At 46.9% G+C, this 26,119-nt stretch overlaps 1 protein-coding gene across 2 annotated transcripts in view; it reads right to left on the bottom strand.

The window, feature by feature from the left end:
- The window catches only part of LOC138567221 (microtubule-associated proteins 1A/1B light chain 3C-like), a 348,822-nt gene that overhangs the window by 27,944 nt on the left and 294,759 nt on the right, over nucleotides 1-26,119 (bottom strand). For both annotated transcript variants that reach the window (XM_069645206.1, XM_069645205.1), the window contains exon 3: nucleotides 21,245-21,351. In XM_069645206.1, coding sequence (XP_069501307.1) covers nucleotides 21,245-21,351 — 107 coding nt within the window. The remainder of the gene's footprint in view (nucleotides 1-21,244; nucleotides 21,352-26,119) is intronic.

Below are 26,119 nucleotides of genomic sequence, written 5' to 3'. Positions count from 1 at the left end.
ATAAACTGGCCCATAAGGATGCGCACAAGGGACTTTGTTCACCCAAGGGGCCAAGCCCTACACCTGAGGCCGATGCCGTAGTTGCAGGGGTAGCATCCAAAATGGCCGCCGCAGTCGTGGCAGGAACGGGCACCATTTTGTCATCATCTGAGGTGAACTGCGGCACGTGAGGAAGTGAGGCAGGGGTCCCCGTCGATGGATCAGGGGTCTTAACTTTAGCCTTAACATAAGGGACCACGGCAGAGCCGGTACTGTGAGGCCTGGAATGTTTTTGTGACATACCAACAGCCAAATTAGCCTTCGAAGGAAGGACCTCGCTGCTGCCGGTAAAAGAAGGATTTTGCTTCTTTGCCCCCTCAACAGGTCTGGTGTCACCGCAAGACCGGGAACGGTGAAAAACAGCTTTCACCAACAAGGTCTTGTCAGGCCTCTCAGAACTGCTGGTAGCTTTAGCCTCTGAACGAGGGACCTCGGACCCAGGTCCGGTAACAGCCTTATCTGCACGGGCCTCGAACATCCGTCCCGTAACAGCAAGCCCACCCAAGGCCTCGGGGCGCACCCCGGTCTTATTTTTGAGGGAAGCCGACAGAACGTGGTACCCACGACTCAGTAGAACTGGATCTACAAACAGCCCCCACAGGAGGGGCCTCGGAACACACTCCGGTATCTACAGGCCCCTTACAGAGACCCTCAGAGAAAACTCCGGTAAAATTATTAGGCCCAACAGGCACCTCAGGGCGAACCCCGTTGGCAGAGCAATCAACGCCCCTCCCGGCCCCAGAGGAACCCGGAAAGGTATCACCCGGCCGGGGTGCTCTGAAAAGTAAAGAACTTACTGGGCGGTTCTTCTTCTCGTCGATGAACGCCTGAAAATGCGAAGGAGGAGTTCGTCGGAACACCTCCTCCCACCGCTCCAACCGACGTTGTAGTGCCCGGACCGACCGGCGTTGAAGTGCCCGGACCGAAAGGGAGTCGCAGTAAAAACAGGAGTCCCAGCGGTGATCCGGACCCAAGCACTCTAAACAAAGAGGATGGGGATTCGCCCTTGCGAACCGACGGTGACACGATGAACAATCTGGAAAATCTAGTTTGAACGACATAGAAAGACCAGCACGCGAGAGCCAGAGAGGAAAAAAGAGAAGAAACTCCTGAGGATGCAAGTGCGTCCAGTCCCGAACGAGCAGAGAAAAGGACTGGTGGGCAATATGCGAGGCGGAGCCAAGATGGGAGGGGTTACGGCCGCATGCGGGCCCTGCGCAAGAAAGGGAGGCAGGACACATTTTTGGAAAAATGTTTGGATGCTTTTTACAAAGTGCTCCGGTCCCGTCCCACAGGATGGAGAGATGTCCCATAAGTATGGTGGAAAGGGGACGGGACGTAGGAGTATGAAAAGATATCGGCATTTCATAAAAATAGTGATGCCTATACAAGGACTATCCTAACCACAATTGTTACATGTGGGCCAACTACCAAAGGTGAACACCAATCATAAAATAAAAAGGGGTGGTGGGAAGAATCAGGGCACCATAATTGGCCTGCATAATCGAGTACAGTTTACTAAAGACACACTGTGGCCGCAGACCTGGTGGTTGGCATCTAGCACATATGGTAGGGATTGGAAGAAATGGGTAAACACAAATTTTACTAACAGGAAAAATGGGTTAAAACTAAGACCCATAATATCAATCCTCACTCATTTAGAGTCGCAGGGCATTATTTAAGTAGTAATGCGGTCACGTACAATAATACAGTATAGTCACAGAGTAAATGAAACCGTTGTAACCCATAGCCAATGGCTTCCAAGAATTCTAAAACATTTATCAACAGTTACCACCTTTAACATTTCAATGAGGGTGCGGGGGGAGAAAATATACACATGGTTACCAGAAATAAATCATAGTATTTCTAGTATATTTGTCACGAGAGAAAAGCAGGTTAGGACTTTAAAATGGAAACAAAAATATCATACCCAAGTGCAGAAATGATGGAACATGGTCCACAGCTGGCTGAACTACTAAGGGATCCGGGTAAAATGCCCTGCGGTATGTAGGTACCCCAGGGATAATTTTAGGAGAGTTTGCGTACATTCACAGGTCATTTGGAATGAATGGGAAAAGTTGAGGGTAATTCACTTTAATGGAGGCAAGTTTGATCTATCCCACAGGTGTGGATGCTGCGACAATCAGGGACAACCACAGGATACACCACAAAAGTAATTCAGAGGTCAAGACCCCAGAAGAAGAAGTTACTGAACATGTGAACCCCCAATAGAAGTTTAAGAGAAACGTGGCAAAGACTTGCCTCCAAGGAATCTCTACCACGGACTCAGGTGTGGTGGTGGGAGTGGGGGCATTGGGTGTGGACTTGAGGCAGAGTGTGTGTATCTCAAATAATTACCCACATCAGGACCCGAAAAGGTAAGGGCTCACGTGGGCGGCTTCAGCAAAAAAGTCTCCTCCAACCCGAAACAACCCAGGAACGGAACAAAAAGCTCCTTCCAAGACATCTACCATCAAGCCACAAGTGTAAATTCTTCAAGGAAGACTTCAGAAAAAGGGAACTCGCAGAAATTGCCCTTAGCAGCTCGAGACAAAAAAGGCAGCAGCAAAAGATCCCAAGATCAAGATCAAGACCTTGGCGGTGCCACCGTCTGACGTCCTATGCTGTAGATATGGTGGGCAGTTGAGACATCAGCCACCTTCTGAACATAAGCATTGACACAACCAATTGGGGGATTTCTGACAGTAAACTGGGCGGTGGCAGTATAACTGCCCAGAAACTGGTCCAGAGTGGAGGGCCCAACCCAACGGGTGTGAGAAGTCACCAGGAGTCTTCAAGAAGCCTAGAGTGGACATCTAAAGGCAAAAGAAAAAGCAAATGGGGATATGACAAAGCCACTGCTCCGAGCAGGAATTGGCCAAGTGAGGGCTTTAAAAACAGTGGGAAAATGCTTGAGCTGATCTGTAGACCTGCCACCTTCCAAGTACCAGGAACAAAGTGGCAAGAGAGCGCAACAGGAGCTGGAAAAAGCCTAAATATCCTTGCATTAGGATGTATACGTTTTGGCCGTGGCGAAGGCTGGCCAAAGTTCAGCCAGCCAGTTAGTAAAAGGGGCTGGGGATCAGATACCTAATCATACTGGTCAGTAGGAATGTCACTTAGCCTTAGCCAACCCCACATGAAGTGAGGGGGATAGTCCAGGAACATATACTGGCCTAAACCAGTTAGAACTAATATGAAGGCTGCCATTTTGGGCTAAGAAAGAGCCCACAAGGTCAGAACAGACACTGAGGCCACCTCACGGTGAACCAAAACAAAAGAAGCCCTGAACCACACGGACATATTTTTTTTTAAACCCATTGGTACCCCAATGGCTATGCACAATGGGCTGCCAATGCAGTAAAATGGCTTGCACTCTTGGTGAAGCTAAAACTAAAGTCTAGCTTCCAACACTCCTGTGTAGGGTGTTAAAAGCACATTGGGGTAAAAAAAAAAAAAAAAAAAAAAAAAAAAAAAAAATGGGTAGCCTAGTAGCTAGAGAAACCCCGGGACTGGACAACTTGGGCTACACAATACCATAAAAAGGAATGTAATGGCAGGGGGACATGTGGCCACCAAAAAGATTAAGGGACCAAACAAAAAAAAAAAAGACGGGGACAAAGCCAAAAGTTGAGGGCCCCATCCCTGGAACCCCCAAAATAGGAATTCTAGCTTAACAGTGCACAAAATACCATGGTAGGAATGTGCCCCGAAATTATGGCGGAGACTATTTATCACAAGTTTGGGGCAGAACACATTGATCAAGCATTCAAAAGTAGAATAACGAATCCCCCAGCAAACTAAAACATCAAGAGAGCATGGGTTGCACCAGGCCAGATAGATCCGTGTACCCTTCCGTTTGGCAGAATCTAATTTATTTACTTTTTGCCAGACTGGAGAATCCCTTATATTTTATGGATTCCTTGGGGCTGGCTCCCTTTCTCTCCCAGCCAGGCCTGATCTAAAGCCCGACAGAGTTGCTTTGTTTCATGTGCTCAGCCTTAAGCCTCCTAAGGCAGGAGTATGCCAAAGGGGTGGGTGCGAGCGAGAGAGAACCCTGGGTGGACTCCGTTTCACCTGGCTGGGTCCTCCTGCATTCATCAAAATGGAAGTTGTAGTTTATTATTCCAAGACTTGAGGAGGGAGGGGCAGTGTGTTACAAGACTATCGTTTGTCGCTGTGTGCAAGGAGGAGGCCATCTTTGACCACTGGCCTCATGTGTCCCAGGACTGGTGGCTGTAGTCAGCCTGACACCAGTTCTGACAGGATTTTAGGAAATATTTTCTTAATGCGGCTTTCTGTACGAACACCCACTTTTTGCTTATTTTAAAAAAAATACTTGTTCTGACTTTTGAAGGCAAGTACAGCATTTTTGCTTTACTTACCCTACTTAGGCCATCTATTTTGAGGGTTCTAATCAGAGCAGGGGGACTGTCGCCCACTATGAAATCCCTGGTTTGTTTTAAACTTCTCACATTACCTTACAGTGAAGTCAGCCTGGGTACTTTTATTGCTTTTTCTTTTGATTAAAGTTGCATGATGTGTCCGGGATGGGCTGCTGGCAGGGGATATTCACGAGATTTCTGCTCGTCCTTTGGCCATCCTGTCTTTTGGCCTTCTTCGCGCCTTCTCTGGGTTGGATATTCCATATAAGGCAAGCCCTGTCCCAGAAAAAGCCTTGGAATGTTGTACCCATTGATACTCTATGCCTGTCCTATGATGCTAGAACTACTACACCATTGTCACTTGCCTTACCAATGCTGCTTAAAAAGTTTATCCAATGTTCCCAAACCCTCAGGTTCCGCACTCAAATTCGCACTAGTCAATGCACGTTCCCTACCCGCCCATGCGCTAGACATCCATGATCTCCTGACTGAAGGGAACTTTGATGCCCTTGCGGTCACTGAAACCTGGTTACATTCAGCTTCAGACCCGGCCCGTCCATTGCCATTACAACAGGCTACACCATCTTTAGAAGTGACAGATTACCAGAGGTGGTGTGGCCCTCATAGCCAAGACCACCTCCACATTAGGCCTGTCCACATCCTGGTCAACGAACACTCGGACATCTGGTCTCTTAAGCATGCCACCTCACCTACGAACACCATTACAGTCCATGTGGTCTACTGCCCTCCTGGCCTCATCCTAACCTTTGGGGAAGACCTCCTCACACTAGGAGACCGCATCAAGCAGTCTTTGAAAGTGATCCTCCTAGGCAATATTAACTTATAGTTTAGCGACCCATCTGACCTGCAGGCAACCTCCTTGACCAACTCCTTAAGTTACCTTGGCTTCGGTCATCGTGTCGACCGTCCCACACACGCCAAAGGGCAGACGCTTGACTTGATAGCTGATCTTAACTGCAGTGCCACGGTTAGGTCGAACTTCCCATGTCCTTGGTCCGACCACCATGTCATTGCCTTCTCTATCCCGCTCGACACGCAAACCAAGCGCCTTACAGCGCTGCTACAGTCATCTCTGGCGCACAGCTCCAGTAAACCAACTAAAGATCGGATCCTACCCTTCCTTGATGCACTCAAACATGTGCACCTTGACATGCAGAATCCTGAGACCCTTGCTGATTCAATGCCAGAACACTTAACTCTGCTGTTGCCCCTCTAGCTCCAAAAAAAAAAAAGCCAAACCTGTAGCGCACACACACTCTTGGTTCACCCCTGACCTTGTTGAACTCCCAACCCGGAAACGGCTCATTGAAACAAGCTGGTAAAAAGCCCCCACAGACGCACTAACTATTCTCTAGTATCTCCAAGCAGTACAAACAAGCCATCATTCAAGCAAAAGCCACTACCTTTAACTTGTGAACAGCCAATGCCAAATCAAACAACAGGGAACTATTCTCCATCCCTAGGGAACTTGAAGGCCCCCACCCCTTACCCTCTTTTCTCACCAAAGATGTAGCATGGTGCTCTAGCATTCAGAATGCCATACTACAAAAAATCAACACACTTCAAGAAACAATTGTGGCTAAACAGGCTGCCTTGATTCAAGCTAATGTGAACCCTGCTAACCCCCCCTCCTGTCACTGCCAAATCCCCAGAAACACCACTATTTTACTTTAAAATGATATCCGAGCCAGAAACCCTACACATCCTACAGAATCTGAAACCGTCAAAATGCAAAATGGGAGGTCTGCCCAGCATCGCTCATTAAAGAATGCGCTGAAACCCTGGCACCATTTATCAGGGCCTTCATCAACTACTCCTTCTCAACAGGCTCATTACCACCTAGCCTAAAAGAAGCACTACCATAAATAAATAAACCCCTCGACCCACCTCTGCCCAACTACTGGCCAATCACCACAGTACTCTTCCTGCAGAAAATACTGGACAGAGCAGCTTATGCCCATCACCACCTGGATGTCAACTGCATTTTAGGAGTTCACCAGTCTGGCTTCCGGCCTGGCCACGGCACAGAGTCGGCACTCTTGACCTCAAAAATCAGATAGGTGAGATTAAGGGTGAAGGTAAACCGGCCCTACTTCTCCTCGTAGACCTTTCCACAGCAAAATTCTCGGCAACTACCTTACCTCTGCAGATGCTTTCTCACCAGAAGCAACATCTTGGATTGCCTCCCTCCTGGAAGGCAGAGTAATGAAAGTATTCCCTGAGAACACCAATGCCACTCCATCTCCAATCAACTGCGGTGTCCCACAAGGATCATGCGCCTAACCGTTGCTATACAATATATTTACAAAACCTCTTTTTGCCACTATGCTGATGACACACAAACACTACTAACCCTGTCTGGCAACTATGTAAAGGACGCAGAGACCTGGAGCTCAGTCTACGCACCTGTCCAAGCATGGATGGCAAACCATGGCCTGTGTCAACGACGAAAAGACTGAGCGCCTTCTCATTGATCCATCAACTGTACTAAAAAAAATTAAAAAAAAGAAAACATTTTATTTTTTAAAAGAAGAACTCGACCCACGGTACAAGGATTCCAGTCTCATCGTCGGTCAAGACTCTTAGTGTCTACCTCAATGTCACCCTCTACTTGTCCCATCAAGGCAATGCTATCTCCACATCAGCGCTTACACTACCAAATTGTTAAATGCCGCTAGACCCTTCCTCTCCATAGACAGTTGTCCAACTATCGCACGCTCAGTAATCGGCGCCAACAACTGCAGTGTGCACTTGGCGGTGCAAATCTGCTCACAATATTTAAAAACTTCAGACCATCCAAAACAAAGCTTTGCGTGCAGCCTTGAATATTCCAAAAAACGAACACATCACAGCTACGTGAAAAGTGGTGCACTGGCACCCCATTCGAGAGAGAATCACCTTTAAAACCCTCACGATCACACACAGATGCATCTCGAAAGTGGCACCTCCATACCTGTTCAACAAAATTGCCAAGACTCAATCATCCAGACCCACCCAAACACCTTGCACTCACAGACTTGTGCAACCCAAGTTCAAGCGAACTAACGCAGGAGGGCTACATTTCCCAGTCATTGCGGCAAAACAGTGAAACTCCCTCCCACTTGCCCTCAGGGCTGAGGAATCCTATTGTGCTTTCCCAAAAGCCCTGAAAATGTGGTTGTTTGCATGAACGAGCTACCCCAATCGCTGTCATTGAGTAGCAATGTTAATGCTAGGGGACCCGGCCTTGATCAAGAAGTCCTCTCCCCTACCCACATTAAAGGAAGGACCCTCGATTGGTATCGGAACTGAACTGTAACATCAGTATCACCAATATTGCTCCACAAACATGGACGGATCACTACCTAATAACCTTCTCTGCCACCCTGGATCTCCTTAGCCCCAAAATCAACAACATGGTTCCCCCTCTGCTGACCAGACGTAAGCAGGATAGGACTGTTGAAAACATTATCCCTCTCCTCCTTCCAGCCATATCTGGCCTGGAAAGTAACAACCCGGATTCATTGGTAAATACTTTCAATGATGCTATGACCAAAGCATTAGACGCAGCTGCTCCAGCCAAACTACGTAAAGCTAAACAGGAAGCCCACTTAAATGTCTGGTTCACGCCCCACCTCAAATCGTTAAGACTACAAAAAAGAAAGCTCCAATCTGGCGCCACTCTCCCATAGAACACAAAAACAACCTAATCGAATTTGCCGCAAAAGCTAACTCTAATACTAAAGAGCTCTTTACCATCCTCCGTGAGCTGTAATCCCCCAATCAACCAATATACAATGCCCCCAAAAACAAAGCTTGGTGCACAAATATACAAAACGCCCTTGCTAACAAATTCTCCCTGCTTCAATGTAAAATTGCTAAAAAAAAAAGGCCACACTTCCACCTCTGCCCCAACAAATACCCCAATCCCAGGAGAATAAGACCATTGCTCCATTTAAATTCAAATCTATCTCCATAATCGACACAGAAAAACTAATACTCTCCCTCAAACCCTCAAACTGTAAGGGCGACCTCTGCCCTGCACAATTAATAAAGGACGCAGCTAGGGATCTAGCTCCCTTCATTTCCAAACTTAGAAACTCTTCCTTTAAATCCAACACGGTACCCACCAACCTCAAAGAATCATGGGTCCTCCCAATATTGAAAAAACAAACTCTGGACCCCACCATTCCCACCAACTACTGACCCATCACCACAGTGCCTTTTCTACTAAAAATCTTAGACAGAGCCGCCTACATACAAATCCAGGACTACCTGGAGGCTAACCGCCTGTTTGGCTCACGGCAATCTGGCTTCCGCCCTCTCCACGGCACGGAAACAGCCTTGTTAGACCTCAAGACACAAATTGAGGAACTTAAGGATAACAGGAAAACAGCCCTGCTCCTCCTACTGGACTTGTCGGCTGCGTTTGACCTGGTGGACCATGCAGTTTTATGCAACCACCTTGAATCTGCCGCCCGCCAACTTCACCGGAGATGCTATAGCCTGGGTCCAATCCTTCTTAGCAAATCACACCATGCGAGTCTTCTCCACCACCAACTCAGCTGACCCTATCAAAATAACCTGCGGTGTCTCACAAGGATCCTGTGTTTCTCCCACCATGTACAATATCTTCACCAAGCCTTTGTTTGACAAGTTGGACGGTTTGGGTGTCATCTACACGAACTACGCAGATGACACCCAGATCCGCATACCCCTTTCGGGCGACTACGAGACAGACTCAGTCTTGGTGAACAAGATATTCACTATCATTCAGGCATGGATGGCCGCACACGGCCTCTGCCTGAATGACGATAAAACAGAACTACTAATCCTAGGCTCTGAAGTCAACATCCAAAAACTATGCCCAAACTACACATCCTTCAGCATTGATAATAACCCTATCAAGGTGATGTCTGTGGTTAAAACCCTTGGATTCCATCTGGACTCCTCCCTTATTCTCAAGAAGCAGGTCAACTCCCTCGCCTCCTCCACTACCTACACCTGCAAACTCATCCGTGCAGCTAGACCATACCTCTCTTAACGCCAGCTGCATTACCTTAGCTAACGCCCTTATCATGTCTAGGTTATACTACTGTAATGCCCTGTATTCTGGCACCAACAAATATATCACTGATAAACTCCAAAGTCTACAGAACAATGCCTTAAGAGCAGCACTAAATATCCCCTGCAGAGAGCACATCACTAATTCAAGGAAAGAGGCTAACTGGTTAAAAATAACAGACAGAATCCTACTTAAAACAGCATCCCTCACATCTAAATGTCTAAACAACCTAGGCCCCCCGTATCTTATGGAAAAAAACAGGTAAATGTCCACGCGACCCACGAGATATGCTAACACCTCCAAACTTGAGATTCCAAGGTTTAAACGCTCCACCGCGGGAGGATCCAGCTTTCCTGTCAAAGCTGCTCACTGTTGGAACAAACTACCACTTGAACTCAGAACGGAACAACCGTACCCGAAATTCAGGCACAAGATAATCAACTGGTATACGTGCCAATGACACATAACTTTCACCTAGCCTCCTACTGAGCGATCCTACCCATTTCCTGGACACCCTAAGACTTGCCCCGCCTCCGGGTACATGCTTGTATATATTTGTGTATATCTGCTTTTTGCAGCTGTGTTTTATATGCTTATGATTGTATATACTCTCACATATATTTGCTCTCTTTTGCCACTGTGCTGTATATATTAATGCCAAACATTGTAACAAACTTAAGTCTTCATGTAAACTGTTGCGCCCAGCTACCCATGGGTTTGGCGCGCATTAACAAATAAATAAACAAAATAAACAAACCCGATGCCTGCCATACTTTGACTGTAACCCAACCCCCTTTATGCTGTGAACATCTAACTGAATGTAACTTGACTTAAGCAACAGCGCCTAGATGCCTGCGGGTTTGTGTGCGCTCCACAAATGAAAAATAAATAACTGTCCAGAGTGAGACAGCAGTATGGGTTTGTGGCAGGATGTCGGGGGTGGGGCTGTTCTGGTCCCAGACCACATCATGGTCGGAGTGGGTCAGCAACAGCTGGGCAGGTGTGATGGCTAAATGTGGTCCAGGACTGGACAGCTCTTGCAAGTTTTAATTTAATGGTGCAAATCCTTTCTATTGGAGGGCTCAGAGGCAACTCCAGCTCAAATGTATGGTACAAGGACTCATGCAGTTATTCTTCAGATAGTCCTGGACTACCTCGCTGCTTTGGTCGCCATCCTAATTTAGCGCTTGCGACTTTGCAGACTCTCGACTAGTGACACTATAAGCATTCCCTTGCAGCTGCAGCTCTGCAGCAGGAAGAGCGCATTGGTGTAGGGACCAGCTTCTTTGATCTACACCAAGACGGTTGTCTTCAGCTGCCCAATTGCAGTTTTCATCTCAGACTCACCAGCATTATGACAAGATCATCCCTGAGGTAGTCGGCATTATGGTGGTCTTCGTCATCCACCTGTCCAGTCAGAGGAACAGAAAGCAGAACTGCAGATAGCTGGCCCAAATCCCGATTCCGTATGGAACCTCTGCATCACAACCCCTAGACCCCTTCAATCAATACACAAAGTAAGTGGGCCCAACAGATTCAGAAGCCCAGGAAGTGGCTTCTGGCGGAATCAAGAGTACAGGGTAGTTTCCGGTTTCTGGCCCCCCCACCAGGGTTCAACAGGTAAAATGTCCTACCCTAACTTTCCCTCGCCAGAACGGGATTAGTGGAGTTCTGATTCCATCCCTCACCGGGCTTTCCCCTAGGGTGGTGGGATTGGGAGATGCCACCTAGAGAACTTTGCTTGCTTTGCTCCTAAACTTTCCGCAACACTTTTCAACTACCTGTTGGCTTCATAACACTAGTTCTACCTTCTAAAAATACTTTCAACTCACTATGAAGGGGTTAACTTGGGACTTCGGGCACTAGGGCCCCATCTCCTTTACGATGGAAGGACTTTTTAAAGGACTACTTACACCTTTGTTTATTCACTTGCTTTATTACATTTACCGTTTTCTAGGGTCCTTGCTTGAGTCTGATTAAACGGGCTAAAAAAAGCAAGTGTTTGCATTCTTTAGCAAGAGCACTCCATGGTGCTCATATGTTCATAGTGTATATTTAGTAGTTTTACTTACAGGTGAATTTCATTGTAAAGTGAGTGTTTCAAGGCCTAAGACAGAATGTACAAAAATACAGTAATATTTAACTTGAATGATTAAGGGTGCTCAGTGTGTGCTCTTTCACTACCCCACACTCTCGTAGGCATAGGCCTTACTGCTCAGTCACCTAGCTTGACAGAGTTTGGCTAGGCAGTGTTCTTTCCCAGTTCACCCCAATAGGGTGGCCTCTCACAATGTGCCCAAAAGGTTGATTCTCTTAACATTGGCATTTGCAGATGCCGGTTTGGGACAGTGTGGATCATGCTTTGTCTGAGACCCTACCAGAAAACATGGCTGTGCTTTGGAGGGTGGGGTGCAGCATTTACTGACTAGTTCCCAAGTGGGCGTAAAAGCAGATCACCTTGCCCACTCATCTGGTCTACAGGTGGAGCTCAGAACCTGCATTCAGGAAGGCCCGCTACTCGAGGAAGGACCTCTGCAACAGCAACCTTTGCAGTCTAAAACAATGACAGCAAACTCCCCAATGAAGCAGAGAAGTAACCCACAGCAGTGCTCATTGTACCCGATCCGGTGGGGGGAAACTGGATCACAGCTCCTGCTCGAAGGCCTGGTCTCCCAGAAGCGCCGGACCTTGCCCTCATCGCTGGACCTAGAAGCAGGTGTCCATTTGCTGCCAGGTCCCAGATGACTCTGTGCTGAACCGACCAGAGGATCTTCACCAAAGGACCCCAGGCAAGTGCTCTGGTTCAATACCCCCTATCTGTGAAGCACCACAGACCCATGCTGCCTCTGTACTGTGACCGCACTGCCAGATGTGCCTTCCCAGCCTATTCTCCATGGCTATTCAAACTTTTAGTTATCCTTGCTTTCTTGGGTGCTCGAAGCCAACCACCATCCACTGAAAGCGGATCCTGTCCACAACCATGTGGGAAGTCGGCATCAACGACAACTGCTGACGGCAGCCACCTCTCCATTGTGCTTCTCTGGCTCCAGCCAGACCTGGGGCTCTCCAAATCTAGAACAACTGTCCCATCTGCCCCAGTGTGACATCGCTGAACAATGTACAGAGCAACCGCCTCAGGAAACCACTAATGCATCTTGCAGAACTGCTTACCCTGACTGTGCATAGCAACAGCCATTGGAAGCCGCAAAATGCATCCTTCAGAACTGCTTTTTGGGACCCAGGGTGTTGGTCTGCTCACTCTCCGGCCTTGCTGAGACTTCTCTTCATTGGTTTCTTCATTCCTGGGCTTCATCTTCAAGGTACTGTTTGAGGGCTTCCCTCAGAACTGCTCCTTGGTGCACTTGACACAAAGTTAACCCTTTCCTGCAAAGGCTGCCCCTCTTCACACTACTGGCCTCTTCTTGGTCTCCACTTGACCGTGGCAGTCTAGCTAGAAAAAGCCTTCACATACCAGTTACTGCTTTTTCCTTTCTAGGTGGTATGCTTACCCCGACTTAAAAATGTTACTTTACCAATAAAGACAAAAGCCTCGCAAAACAGAAAATGCCACAATGGTAGTGTTGCCTTTTGTCACATAAATGGTTATATTTTTATAAAAAATATAGTGTGTGGGCATTCTCTTAATGGGTAAGGTTTTACTGAACCCCCTTAACCACCCCACTTGGAAAGCCTTGTGAGCTTGAGGGAAAAGCACTTGCAGTACCAAGTCAGGAAGATGCATCTGAAAACCCAGACCACATGACCCACATATCATCTCCCTAACAACACTTCTGCCCATCAGCAAGACAAAGAACAAAAAGCGAAGGTTGCTACAATTGCTCAAGAAACTTAACTCTTCAATATTTGAACTTACCAGGCGGTTTACCGTGGACTACATAGCCCAGGGATCTGTAGTCTGCTGCTCCCCAGACCATTCGGACAACCCCCCCCCCCACCCGCTCCCAATGATCCCTCACCATGTACTATGCCGCCTAGGGATGAAAGGGCGTTTAACCCACAACATCAGCAATGATATGCACAGAGCGACTTGCAAAATGTGAGCGTGCACCGCCCCATCAGTACAGCAGATGGCATGGCAGGATTGTGGTTGGGAAAGCCTATACACTAGCCACATCTATTGGGTTCATTAAGGTTTGTTTAGGTTTATTCTTGTGGCTTCTGGCTTTGAGGATGCAGCAAGGAAACAGCAGTGAAAGAAACTTGGTTTGAGGAGTGCCTTTAAGCATCATTTTAAATAGACTTGTTTTCATTGGGTCCTCTTCCGTGTGTATGTTATACAGGTCTGCTGCTCTCCAAATTGATGGTACAATAGGCTACGAACTCATCAAGAGGATGGTTGGGAGCGAGCGAGAGGGGAAGACTCTCCGACTGGCCTGGTGAGAAGATGTATAGAAGACCAACCTAGTTAGTGACAGGGACAAGTCTGGGAGCTGTAGTCAAACTAGTTCAAGATAGCTAGGTGAGTGGTTAATGCAAAGTCTCAGGAGGGTTAAGCCAGGTGAGGGGCCCTCAATGAGTACATACAGTGAAAAGTCAAGGAAGACACTTGGACAGTTATACAAATACTCATTTATGGCCATATAACACTATGAAAAAGGACTACTAGGATGTAAAATCACACAAACTATAAATACATGATAGATATATACAATCACTGGAGTAGGGCAAAATACATAAACCCCTGCAAAGGAAGGTAAGTATTAGTATGCAGCACTACACGTCCACAGAGAACCAACACTAACTAAAAGTCCATTCCCAAGATGTATGGGGCCTTATGCCCAAAAGTTCACTGAATTTTAACACCGTTTTGTGAGAGAGGAAAAAAGTTAGTGTAGGGTTTCTGGCGTGCATGGCAGAGCCAAAAACTCTTATAAATGTTTCAAAAAGTTACCAAACCTTTAAAGTGGAGATATGGAGTTCAGGTAAGTACCGTTACATCTCGCCCCCTCCACCCCCAACTCAGGTTCTTAGGACTTGGCAGGTCTTCGGAAGAGGGTCCTGCTGTCAGCACGGGTACTCTGTGCCCATGGGTTGCAGGTTCAAACACTTCTCTGATCGGCGACAAATTCTGGTGCAAGGTCTTCAGGATGAAGTATGCAGAAGAGCTGGAAGCAGGGCCCCTCTGAGCAGAGGACTGAATGCAGGAAAGTGGTTTTGGACAGCGGCCACCGATGCACAGCGACAACTGTCACGGTCTGACGTCACCTCCCATCTGGAGTTCCCTTGATGCTGCAACTACACCATTTGTCAGACGACTCCTGTAGCATAAGCTCTGGGTCCCCAAAGTTCCAGGCCTCTATGCGGAACAGTGACAGCTACAGCATGGTAGCCCAAACTCTGAGCTGATCAGGACTAGATTGGCTCAGGGACCCTTCTGAAGGGTCTTCTTCACAGGACACTAGGCAGAAGTCGAAAATGGATGGTCACTCCAAGGGTTGAAGATCCCTCTCAGGACTTCTGGAGATCACCTACAAGATAGGGCTCTTCCAGGACAGCAGCAGAAGTTGGTCGCCAGGCCTTCTTCCAACGGGTCCACGGTCTCCCTGCCCGTCTTGCAGTTGGACAGGATACTTGGCTCATTCAGGTTTCTTCCAGGATCTCCCTGGAAGGGGTCCTCTTATCAAAAAGTCAGTTAAGCTCCTACTAGCCAATCTAAGATATGGCGCGCGCACACACACACTCCAGCAGTGGTCTGTGAGAAACCAGATGGTATCCTCACACCTACTCCCATTGGATCCTCTTCTCAGGTGGCCAGGGAAAGGCTATCACTTTTGGATCCTGACCCTAGGGGTGGATATGCGAGGCAGGATCACCCAAGTGGAGGGTCCTTGGGGATTGGGGAGAGGATATCCGCAGGCGAGATATGGTATCCCATGTTGCCTCATGAGAACCAAGGTCACCCTCCCCATACCTTTAAAGGCTGTTGCAAACCATTTCCCCTCATTCAGACCATTAAAGTACTGAGACCAAGAAGAGGCGACTAGAAGTAGTGAACACCAACTCTACTCATTTCACCACTCTAGTACTGAGACAAACTTATTTTTTTTGTTGCATTTATTACAGCAAACAAAACCCTCGGGTAGCTAGGCGCTAGTTACATTGAGGGAAAAGAAGGGGAGGGGACATGCATTAGGATGAATGAGGAGACTTGGGAGGAGCAGAGTTAGTTGACGAGCCAGGTCTTTAGAAGAGGCCTACAGACTTGTACGGGTCAGGCATGTCCTGAGTGCTCCACTAATTATGTTAATGTTAAAGGTATTTGTATTGTGCACCGTCACCAATGCAATTGGTCCCCAGGTGCGCAGGCGAATATGCAAACAAGAAGGTCGGGGTAGGGAGGGGTGTTAAATCAGGTGAACAGGGATAAAGAAGTGAGAAAAGTGATGTCCTGTTGGCAGCTTCAGTTCAGTTTTCACAGTGCACAGAGCTTGGGTGTGATTATCGGATCGATGAGTCCTCGTGTGCTGTTGGTGGGAGTTGTGTTGTTGGTTTGTTGCGGTGTGGTAAAGTGCGTGCGGTTTACCATGCGAGAGGGTGTTTGTGTGGATTTTTGTGTGAGTTAAGTATGCAGAAATGTGAGCTTTTGGGTTAGTGGGTTATATGTCTCTTAGTCCTTATAATTCTTGTTCTATGTATCCGGATGTCCTATGGAGTAGACATTCTCTCTCTTTTTCTTTCCTGTCCATCCAATTATTAGGATTGATGACGTGGCAAGTTCCCAGCTGTGTTATTTCTGACCTTTGTGTACCGGGTTCAGGCGTGTATTATCCCCCACTCTGGTATTGGTGCTGTATTTTTACAATCACCCGCTCCCTTCCTATTTATTTCCGGTCGGTGATCCATTGCTGCCTGCGTTTACTTTGTAGGCCAAGGTGTTATTGACATATCACCCTTACCCTTCCATCCCGATCTCTGCGTGATTGTTCTTTAGTATGATTCTAGCTCATCTATCTTTCAATTAGTAAGTTGATATGGCGTAGATTGTTCTTACCTTACTTCAGTTGATGGGCGGTAGCTTAGGCAGATGGGACGATCGGTTTCCTCTCTCAGCATTGCTTCAGCTGTGTATGTGCCCCCATAGGCACTCTTTCTAGTTATGGCGTGAAGAGCCAGGATTTGAGGAGTGGATTTGAATTGGTCAGGCAATTGAGACTCTGGACTCACACCTGCAACCTGTCAAATGATTGCAGGTGTATAAAAAGGTGGAGCCAACAAGTGTGTGGGAGAAACCAGCGGAAGAAAAGCCGGGCCGAGCGTTGCAGGCCTGAAGAGAGAATCCTGTGCAGGAGGCGGCAGCCATTGTGGGTCCTGCAGGAGAGCCAGGATGCTGGCAAGCAACCCCCAGAAGCTGTGGAGCCGAGGCCGGGTGGGCTGCGAGAGGGCCACAGAAGGGAGAGCCTCGATGGTTGGGTGTCAGTTCCCAGAGCTGCAGACACAAGCAAACACAGCTGCTGGCAGCCTAAAGATAAGGCGAAGAGCTAGTGTGACTCGCGGTCAGAAGGAAACATGTTGGCGGAGCAGAAACAGAGAAAGCTGCCGCCTGGAGGAGACGCCAGGGACCAGTGAGTGAAAAGGGAAGAACCGGGGCGCTCCTGTGGGCTGTTGAGAAGACAAAGTTGATGCCGAATGAATGAAAGAGTATGTTTAAGATGCAATAAACCCATTGCAACGGGTTGTGAGGAATAATATGGACAAAAACTGAGCAGCTGAGTAAAAGAACAAATCATTGAATACCGAACTAAAAGCAAGCTTTTGGCACAGCTATGAACAGAAAAGTTTGTGTATGTGCACGTACGGTATATTGCAAGCCAAGCACGAATCATATGAAATCCAGTGAAAGAAAGTATGGAATATTGCTAAAACCTATGAAAGCAATGTGGTGAAGGAACAAGAACACCACAAAGTGAACTGTATGTGAAAACACAGTGTAGCAAAGCCGAGAGGCTGGCAAGGAAAAGCCAAAAGAGAGTGAACCATCACACAGGTACAGCTACAGAAGAACCTGTGTGGGCCAGAATGTCAAGGGTTCCTGGTTGCGTGACCTGTAATGTGGGTGTGGGTGTGGTCCAATAACTGCGCTTAGACCGGGGATACCCTGTTTGTAAAAGCCAAAGAACTATACAGAGAACAAGGCAAGTGGTTGCTGTAGTGAAGCAGAGGAAAGCAACCAGTATGAACTGCCAGGAAACCAGAAGGAGTGTAATGTTGATCTGGAGCTGGTTTTGAATATTGAGAGATGGAGACAAGCTGAAGTCTTGGGGAAAGGAAACCTGAGACTTTATGAACTCTGGTGCTGTCTTGAAGAAGGGTAACGCGAGGCCCTGTTGGAACTGTGTTGTCTACGAAATTGGGGAAGGAAACCCCAAGTCTTTGTGAAATTATCTTGAATTTGGGGAAGGGGAGCTGAAAAGTAATCCAGGAGCTGGAAGAAGCTCAGAACTTTATTTGGAACCCTTTATTTGTTAGATGTTAATGACAACCCTACAAATTGTTTAGCTTTAGTTGTGAGGGTAACTATAGGTTTTGGACAAACAAGTTCAACTTTCTGACTCTTTCCTTAGCTTCTTTAGGTAGGGAAATCCCACCTTAGTACAGGGCAAGTTAGGCCTTCAACCAACCTGACATTTGAGTTAATAAATTACTTTTGTTTGAACTTTGAATCTGTTGTCTGTCTTGCTTCATGATGCTTTCACAGGTCCAATCAGGACCACTGGTGGCACAGCTCATGCCTACCATTCAGACACACAGAAACCAGTTTGTGGATTGGGACCAGACCATCCCAACCCACTTCCTGGCAGAAAACACAGATGGCCATGCAGTAGCCTGCGGAAAGCCTCAGCTTTCCCAAGCACTGGAAGTCCGTATAAGGATTTTCCTATCCTCACAGGTCAGGAAGAAGAGTTATTGACAAGATGGCCAAGGGACAAATGAAAAACCTTGTGGCACAGCCATGTTTGGACACTAGCCACGGTAGGTAGCCACATGCGGTAAAGCTAAAACAAAATACACTAAATAAATAGCAAAAAGTAACTTGCCACCAGCTTGTCCCCAAGGCATACCTAAAGTAATCAAAAAATCTGTTACTCCAGGGCAAAACAAAAAGTGTACTGCATTGTAAAATACATTGTACAAGGATAAGAAGTTACCAAAAGTTGCAACAAAGTAACACGACTAAGGGAAACCATGCTAGCCTATTTGAAAAATAAAAAAGGTTTGGGGGCGGGGGGAGGGAAACAAAAATCGAGGGAAAGGTGCTATAAAGAGAAATCTTTCCTAACACTACAGGACTCCCCCGTCAACCCTCCCCACCAGCCTCATCCTGAGCATGTTTATGGTGTGTTGGTCCGGTTAACTGATGGGTGCAGTGGAGTCGGGGGTCTAGACCATTAGCAGAGGGTTCTTTCCCTGTAAATTAAGAAAAAAATAGTATGCCTCATATCCCAGAGTCAGAGAAATGTTTAGCTGGGAAACTGACCGCAAAGTAAATACGACCTGCAACAGCGAAAAATCGCCAGCTCTTGGGCCATGACCCATGGGCACCGAAGTTTAGGGATTCTCACTGTGCATGTTCCAGCCGCCAGGCAGCATTTGTTTTCCAGCCTCTGTTGGTGCAAAGGAAGACAGTTTCTTATTTCTGCGACAAAGAAAACAAATGTTGATGGTTTCAGGGCCATAAAGCACTAAACATTCACTCCCCGTCCCCACTTGACATGGGGAGGTTTACACGAGATAGTTCAGTGATTAAATATCATGTGGCCCTGTGAGTAGCCAATTTAGCTTCTCCAATGTTCCATCTAACCAGACTGTCAATGGACTACCTAGCCCAGGGGTCTGCATCCTGCTGTTCTCCAGACTGTTTGGACTAGAATTCCCATGATCCCAACACCATTGACTCTGCTGACAAGGGCTCATGAGACTTAGTCCACAACACCGGGAAAGTTGCAGGTTGAAAACCCCCAACCTAGTCTCCCTAGTCTGCTTGTAGGTTTGGCACCAGAAAATCGATTGAACGCCATTTTGTGGTGTGCCAGCAGTGTCTTTCTCTATAGATTCACGGTCTTTGGAAGGAAACACCAAACAGTTAGAAAACGCCATTGCGCTCCTGAGACAAAATGGGCATACAATTCAGATTGGTCAAGCAAGTTTAATGTTTTTATCCCCACAGACCTAATTCTTGTTACATACAGGGCACAACTGTTTTTCCTTATGAAAATCCCCAATACAACAAGAGGAGCTTGAATCTGAACAAAATAAAGGCCACTGCAGGCCCCGCCGAATACAGCACCTGAGCAAGATAGGTTTGCGATAGGCAACTAACATACTAATGAAGGTGAAATGAGCACATCTCGGGCAGCTCTTTCTCCCAACCAAACATTCAAGCTTCCATAAATGTAACACTTCGCTTAGAGTAATGAGTGGAGTACCCATTCAGCATCCTCCTCTCAAATGCCAATTCCCCGAATCTTGTTGCACCCAGTTTACATTATGTGTATAAACGAGAGGGAAAGTGAAATGGGAGTAGTTTGCAGAAGCCAGTGGTAGGCAGCAGCCGTTTCCTTCTGCTTTCCAGGTTTGGCTTCTTGGTGGTTTACAAACCTCACTTAGCGTGTCACTTAGAGTGTCCTTTTTTGTGGTTTTGCTGTCTCACTGATCCCAGTGGCATTTACTCCATGTTTCTCACTGGAATTGTAGCCCAATGTAATTTCTCGCTCAGATGCCCCACTGCAAATCTGCATCTAGCAGTCACCATGGGGGAATGTTTTCTTTGGACCGATATTACTCCAGTGTGGACTTCCCAGCTCCTATACGTTTTTCCTGGTTTTTACCCAATGTGATCTAAAAGCACGGACTGCATGCAGTCTGCTGCTAGGAACACCAGCTGATTCCAGGGTGCCGCACAGCTTCACAATTCCCCTACTCATGGTGCACCACTACCAGCACAATGGCACGGCCACACCAGCAGGATGCTCTAAAGGCCCATAGACCCTTGCTCCCCACACTGATGCTCTGCACCCGAACACACTCAAATCCTATGTTTCGACACAAAAAACCTGTACCAACTAAGCTACCCACACATGGTACTTGGACAGACCTACATTGAACAACATTGAACAAGGCAACATCTTTCCAAGCAACTTGCAGATCACACTCCCGGCTAACGCATCCTTGAATGATGAGTACAAAGGGACTCCTTTGTACACGGATACCAAAAGTGCTCTCGAAGAAATTACACAGTGCCCAGGTACTTCCAAGCTACACAACAGATAAACAATCATGCTTTTTCCCCACTAACCAAACCCCGCCCACTTTTTCAGATCAGCCAGAGCAACAAGAGACCATATAAACTGCAGCAGAGTGGGATATAAAACCCAATAACAGACCACTCCACTCCATTGCCCCCCACAATGATGCCGTATTTCACTGAATGCAATGAGCATGGATGGGAAATTGGGAGCATCTGATAAGTATGAGCATGTTTATTAAACTACTCATTTCAAAATAAAACTATACATCTCTCTACATAACAGATAATACACCGCATGGGGCTTATCACAACAAACCAATGCAGAAAGAAAATACATAGCGATCCCTTAACCGCAGACAGTCTCTCAGCAACCAAGGTACGACCCACCTTAGTCTGGTAATGCAAAGGGAGAGATTACCCCATCTCCCTAAGAGAAGGTCTTGTCAAGCCATGACTGCTAAAACACAGCCTCACAATTCATGGACTCACCTGAGAATCGCCATGAACTGGCCCACTGTCATGTCCTTGGGGACTAAAAACTTGGTCTTGTCCAAGTGCGGCAGGTAAGTCTCTCGGTGGTACCGCTCTACGATTACCTGGAAAGGAAGAGGGAAAGATTCATGAGACCGGCTTGGGCATGGAACCAAGTATCAGCTGTGCCCAGTAGCATATCAAGTCTGACGTCACGGAGTTGAGCATGACGTAACACTTCATGTTTGAAGCTAGGCAGGCTGGCGAGAAGCGTGAAGAGATTGTCCCCAATGGGGAAAACCATGTGTCCACCAAGTTAGACCAAAGCACTCAATGGGTAACGTAGCAAAGTAGTCGACTCCACTCTCCGAATTGTTGGGCTGGCAGCTAGGTATAGTTAGAACCAATACATTACCCAAAAGACACTACACAAATCAGATGGAAAAATATACACTCTTTAGAATAGGGTTCCAACAACAGGAACAGAATATCATAACTAAGCATGCAGCGAGACAGTATTATAAAAACAGTAAGTAATTTAGACAAGATCTGTCCCGCTCCTAAAGTCAGTATCAGGACTACATCCTGGTGGCAAATCCTACACAGTGGAATGCGAACGATGAGGGGGGGGGGGGGGCTCTTAAGCACAGCTCAATTACATACACCTAGTCACATGACTCCACAAAGCAAAATTGATCACGTTACTCCTATTTATGTATGATGAGGACTAGGAGTGGTTAGACCACTGCCCAGAGGGCCACCAAAGGTCACAGTACCCAACCTAAATTGGTCCCAGCACAGCCCTATAAACAAGGTGAAAGTAGTATCAAGGTTAGTGCAGTACCATTGCTTTCTACACAGGAGTGCATTGAAGTGATTACTTCAATTTTGCTAATAAATCACAGGTACATGCTAACATTCTAGCCATGGTGTAGATTCCAGAATCCCAAAGGCGACCCATACATTTCTTTTTTACAAATGTGTACTCATTTATGTAAATAACGTTTTTCAGTTAGTCTACAGGAGTGTAAAAGGTTTTCCCAAATAGGGGTAGCAAGGGAGACCCCTGGCAATCCCCAAATGACATCCCTGAACATAAGAATATACATTACTGGATCCTCATCACCCATCGTACACTGCATTAAAGAACATAAGTCAGGGGTATCTGGGTACATCTTTAGTAGGGCATCCCATAACCTTGCACTTACTTCATTGAAGGCTGCTCCATCATGTTCATTATCTGCAAGACTTACCCCAGGGTACCCAGCCCTTGTCCATATGTCACCAGCCTGGTCTCCAACTATGGCGACCATTAAACTCTTAAGGTCTCCTAGTGCTAAAGCTACCCCTGCGGTTTATTTTTCAAATTCATAGATCCATTCTACTGGCTACGGCTGTTAGCTGGGAGAGAGCTTTAATCTAATTATTTTTGCCCATTTGAGGCCATGGCAGATACTGCGTTATCCCTACTCCTTTATGTATAAGAGGCATCTGCAGGTCTATTTTGTTTTCTACCCCCTTTTTTAGCATTCTTCTGATCTGTACTACCACCATTAAATCTGGTCTATTTCTTGGTCTATCCCTCCTCACTGCCTCTTTTGGCGGGATGGGTTTCTCGCCGCCTCCTCTCCTTGATCTTTTCCTTGCCCCTTCATTATTTCTGCCACCTTAATCTTCCCATTAATTTTCCCTTGCTGGTTCGACTTCTTGTCCCACGGGCATGTTAGCACTTGTGGATGGGTTATATGGAGCTAGAGGTGCAAAAGCTTTTCAATTTACCCCCCTAGTTGCTAATCCTGATAATCCTGTTGACACGCTCTACCACCAGATGAACCGGCTTTAAATCCAGCCTCCCACATTTTACCAAAACAGCTTGACCTTGGGCAAATCACTTTACACCAAAGAAAAGTAGAATATTAAACCAAAACTATTGTCAAGGAGTGGTAGGATCTAGTCACACAATCAGACTGGGAACCAGAATTGGGGGTGGGAGGAAATGGGGGGGTGGGGGAGACGGCAAGCGGAGAAAAAGAAGGTGATGTGGGGCAAAGTGACAAGTTGCCGACTTTGGAAGAATCGGGGCTTCTCTGGTTGACCAAAATTGTTTGATCTTGGGCAGATTCCATCTTCCTATGCCTCGGTTCTCTTTTCTGCCAAATGTTTGTTTCACCCACATAAAAATCAAATGCCTCAGTACTCCTTGATGGGCAAAGTCTCCATTCTTTAAATTCATCAGGAAAAGACAGACTGCCTTTTCATCGGTCACCATCTTCAGGCAGGGGTGGACACTTGCAGAGCAAAGTGTTAACTAAGCTGCCAATTATCGGATTATAAACTGTAGTGAGATTTCCCCAAATCAGGCCTGGGCTCATTTGGACACAAGGGTTGGCCAGCAAGAAGAATTTCCCACAACGTATAAAATGTCCCCAAAAACCTGGTTACCCACTTGGGTATATGCTGCATATCTCGTCGCACAGTGCTGCTCCCCAGTAATCATCACCCTTGAAGGACAGCTCCCATCAAATTACCACCTTACCCTGCTCACCATCAATCACCATTCATCGCGATATGTTCGGTCATGCCAGCACAGTGCTGCTGTTTTTAACAGAGATGCATCTCAAAATTGAGAGGCACAATTCTATGAGTTAGCCTTGCCCTTGCCTCCATGCTAGGTCAGCCAAAAAACAGTTCCTGTGAATGGACAGTGTCGTTATGCAAGCATAGAGGTCAATAAAAACCTATAGGTTTAGGGACAGTTCACAGAGGGCGTCAACTCCATAATACAATGTGTGAAAGATCTGCTGCACTACCACAGGAGCACTCATATTTGTTTACTCGTTCTGCAACACCAAACACACGTATATGTCCAACAGGAGTGTGGACCCAGTGGATGCAATGGGATACACAGCAGAACATGCTTGTGGCACAGGTAAAATTGAACCATTGCAATACATTTACAACGATATTTCTACAGGGTGACCCTTGACAAAAAGGCAACTTCGAGTGTTGTTTCGAAAGCACATTTCTTTTACCCCCGCCCCCCAACATCTTTCCAATGGCTTGTCCGTAGCCATTCTCCTACCCCTAGCCCCCCTCACCGCACTCTCTTTCACATACCACTGCATGGTTAAAAGGGGTGGGCCACAATACGCTGTTCTTCTGAACAAGGCCCGCTGTTTCAAGACCTCTACCCTAGAGATGGGTGCAATATAAAATCTTTCTATCGTCCCATAAACCCTGTACATTTAACGAGGGGGAACCAGAGCTGCATAAGCCAAGAGACGGGAGTTTAAACTATCCTCGTGGGCTCAGGAAGGAGACGGGGAGATCTCTGAGATTTCTGCTGTGAGTGTGACCAAGGGAAACAATGACGCTTGGATCGAGGGGCGGGATTCGATGCTGTGCCCTGCACCTGGTCGTCAAGAACATGGTGCAGGGTGCAATGAGTTGGGTCCCTTCATCCGACTCCCTGCCCCCTGCACAGTCATACACATACAAGAAGGTCCAGAAGTTCCGGGCAATATATGCAGCATCGGATCGGGGAGGGGGTGTTTACATTGGTAAACACCTCTCTAGTACGTTACCTTCCGTTTTCCTAGGAGTGGTTTGTCAGCATTCTGCATTTACATCTCAGTAGGCTGTCCGTGCCCTCAGCCTGACCTCAAACTACTCTGCATGGAGTCTTTCCCCGGGAACAGCAGCTGCTCAGTGCCAGCGTGATCCACAGATAACAGACAAGTACTCGAGGAGGAAGGCATGGGTGCACGGGAGCGCAGTGAAAGGGATGGAGCACACAGAAGCTGCCTGGAAACACCATTCAGCATGGCACGGCTTCCTTCCCGCAGACTACCACCCACATGGTGGGGATTTAAAGCAGTGTTGGAAGTTCCCTTTGTAGCATACTGTGGGCGGGGAGCGTCAAGTAGGCAGGGACTACCCAGGGCTCAAACCCAGCAGTTACCAAATATGAACCTTCTGCTGGGGCTCTGACCGGACTTCCGACTAGATGTCTTCCCTCAGTAATGCAAATAAAAATATGAATGGTTATACTGCTCTTCTCCAGTAGATGTCCCCTTCTGCCATGTTTAGACTCAAAGACATTTAGCATTAGGTTGTTTTCATACATGGAAGGGAAATTATAAGCGAATACATACCTTGATTTTGCAACACATTGTAGTGTGGTCAATAGAATGATTTTAATTAGTATGCATGAATTATGCAACTCTCAAAGGACCCGTGACTGCATGGTGTACGGACCCAGTTTTCTGTGCTGTTCAATTTTAAATGTGTATTTTGAAAATTGTTACACATTAATTACAATTAGATTTGAAAACATATCTTAAAGTAGAATTTACTCTTTCATTGCAAATACGAGAACTTGATTGGGTCCGTTATGACGCTCTAAATTACATAGGTTCCAACTCTCAAAGGTTTATTAGTTACTTTGACTCTTTTTAGGCCCTGACCCCAATATTGCATTACGAAGCGCCAGAGCCCTCTGCACATTTATTCAATGCTCATTTTGTGGTTCAGAGTTAAGCAGATATCAGTTTTCTGGCACAAGCCTCCCGGTTGCACCGTGCCACCATTTTAGTTCTTACAAACGTTCAGGGTGCACGTTAGCAGACACATTAACGCAGTAGCGCATGTACCAGACAAACTACTGTACAAAAGTCCGGCATTAATGTAGTGCAAATACAGGCATCCAGGTATCAGTGGCATATTTAAGGCAGAGAGCTCCGTGGGCAGCATCAGAACTAGGGCCCTAAGTGGGCGGGTCATGGAAGCAAAGCTTAGGGTGGGCAGAGTGAATTTTTGTCACGAGTCCGCAATGGCGAACTTTAGGGCCAAAAAGGTTTTTTTTAAGGTCGTCTATTACAGTTACCTGTGTTT

This window comes from Ambystoma mexicanum, chromosome 2p (assembly GCF_040938575.1).
Source record: "Ambystoma mexicanum isolate Mex_15411 chromosome 2p, UKY_AmexF1_1, whole genome shotgun sequence".
NCBI classification, from domain to species: Eukaryota; Metazoa; Chordata; class Amphibia; order Caudata; family Ambystomatidae; genus Ambystoma; species Ambystoma mexicanum.
This window is presented reverse-complemented; position numbering and strand designations above follow the sequence as displayed.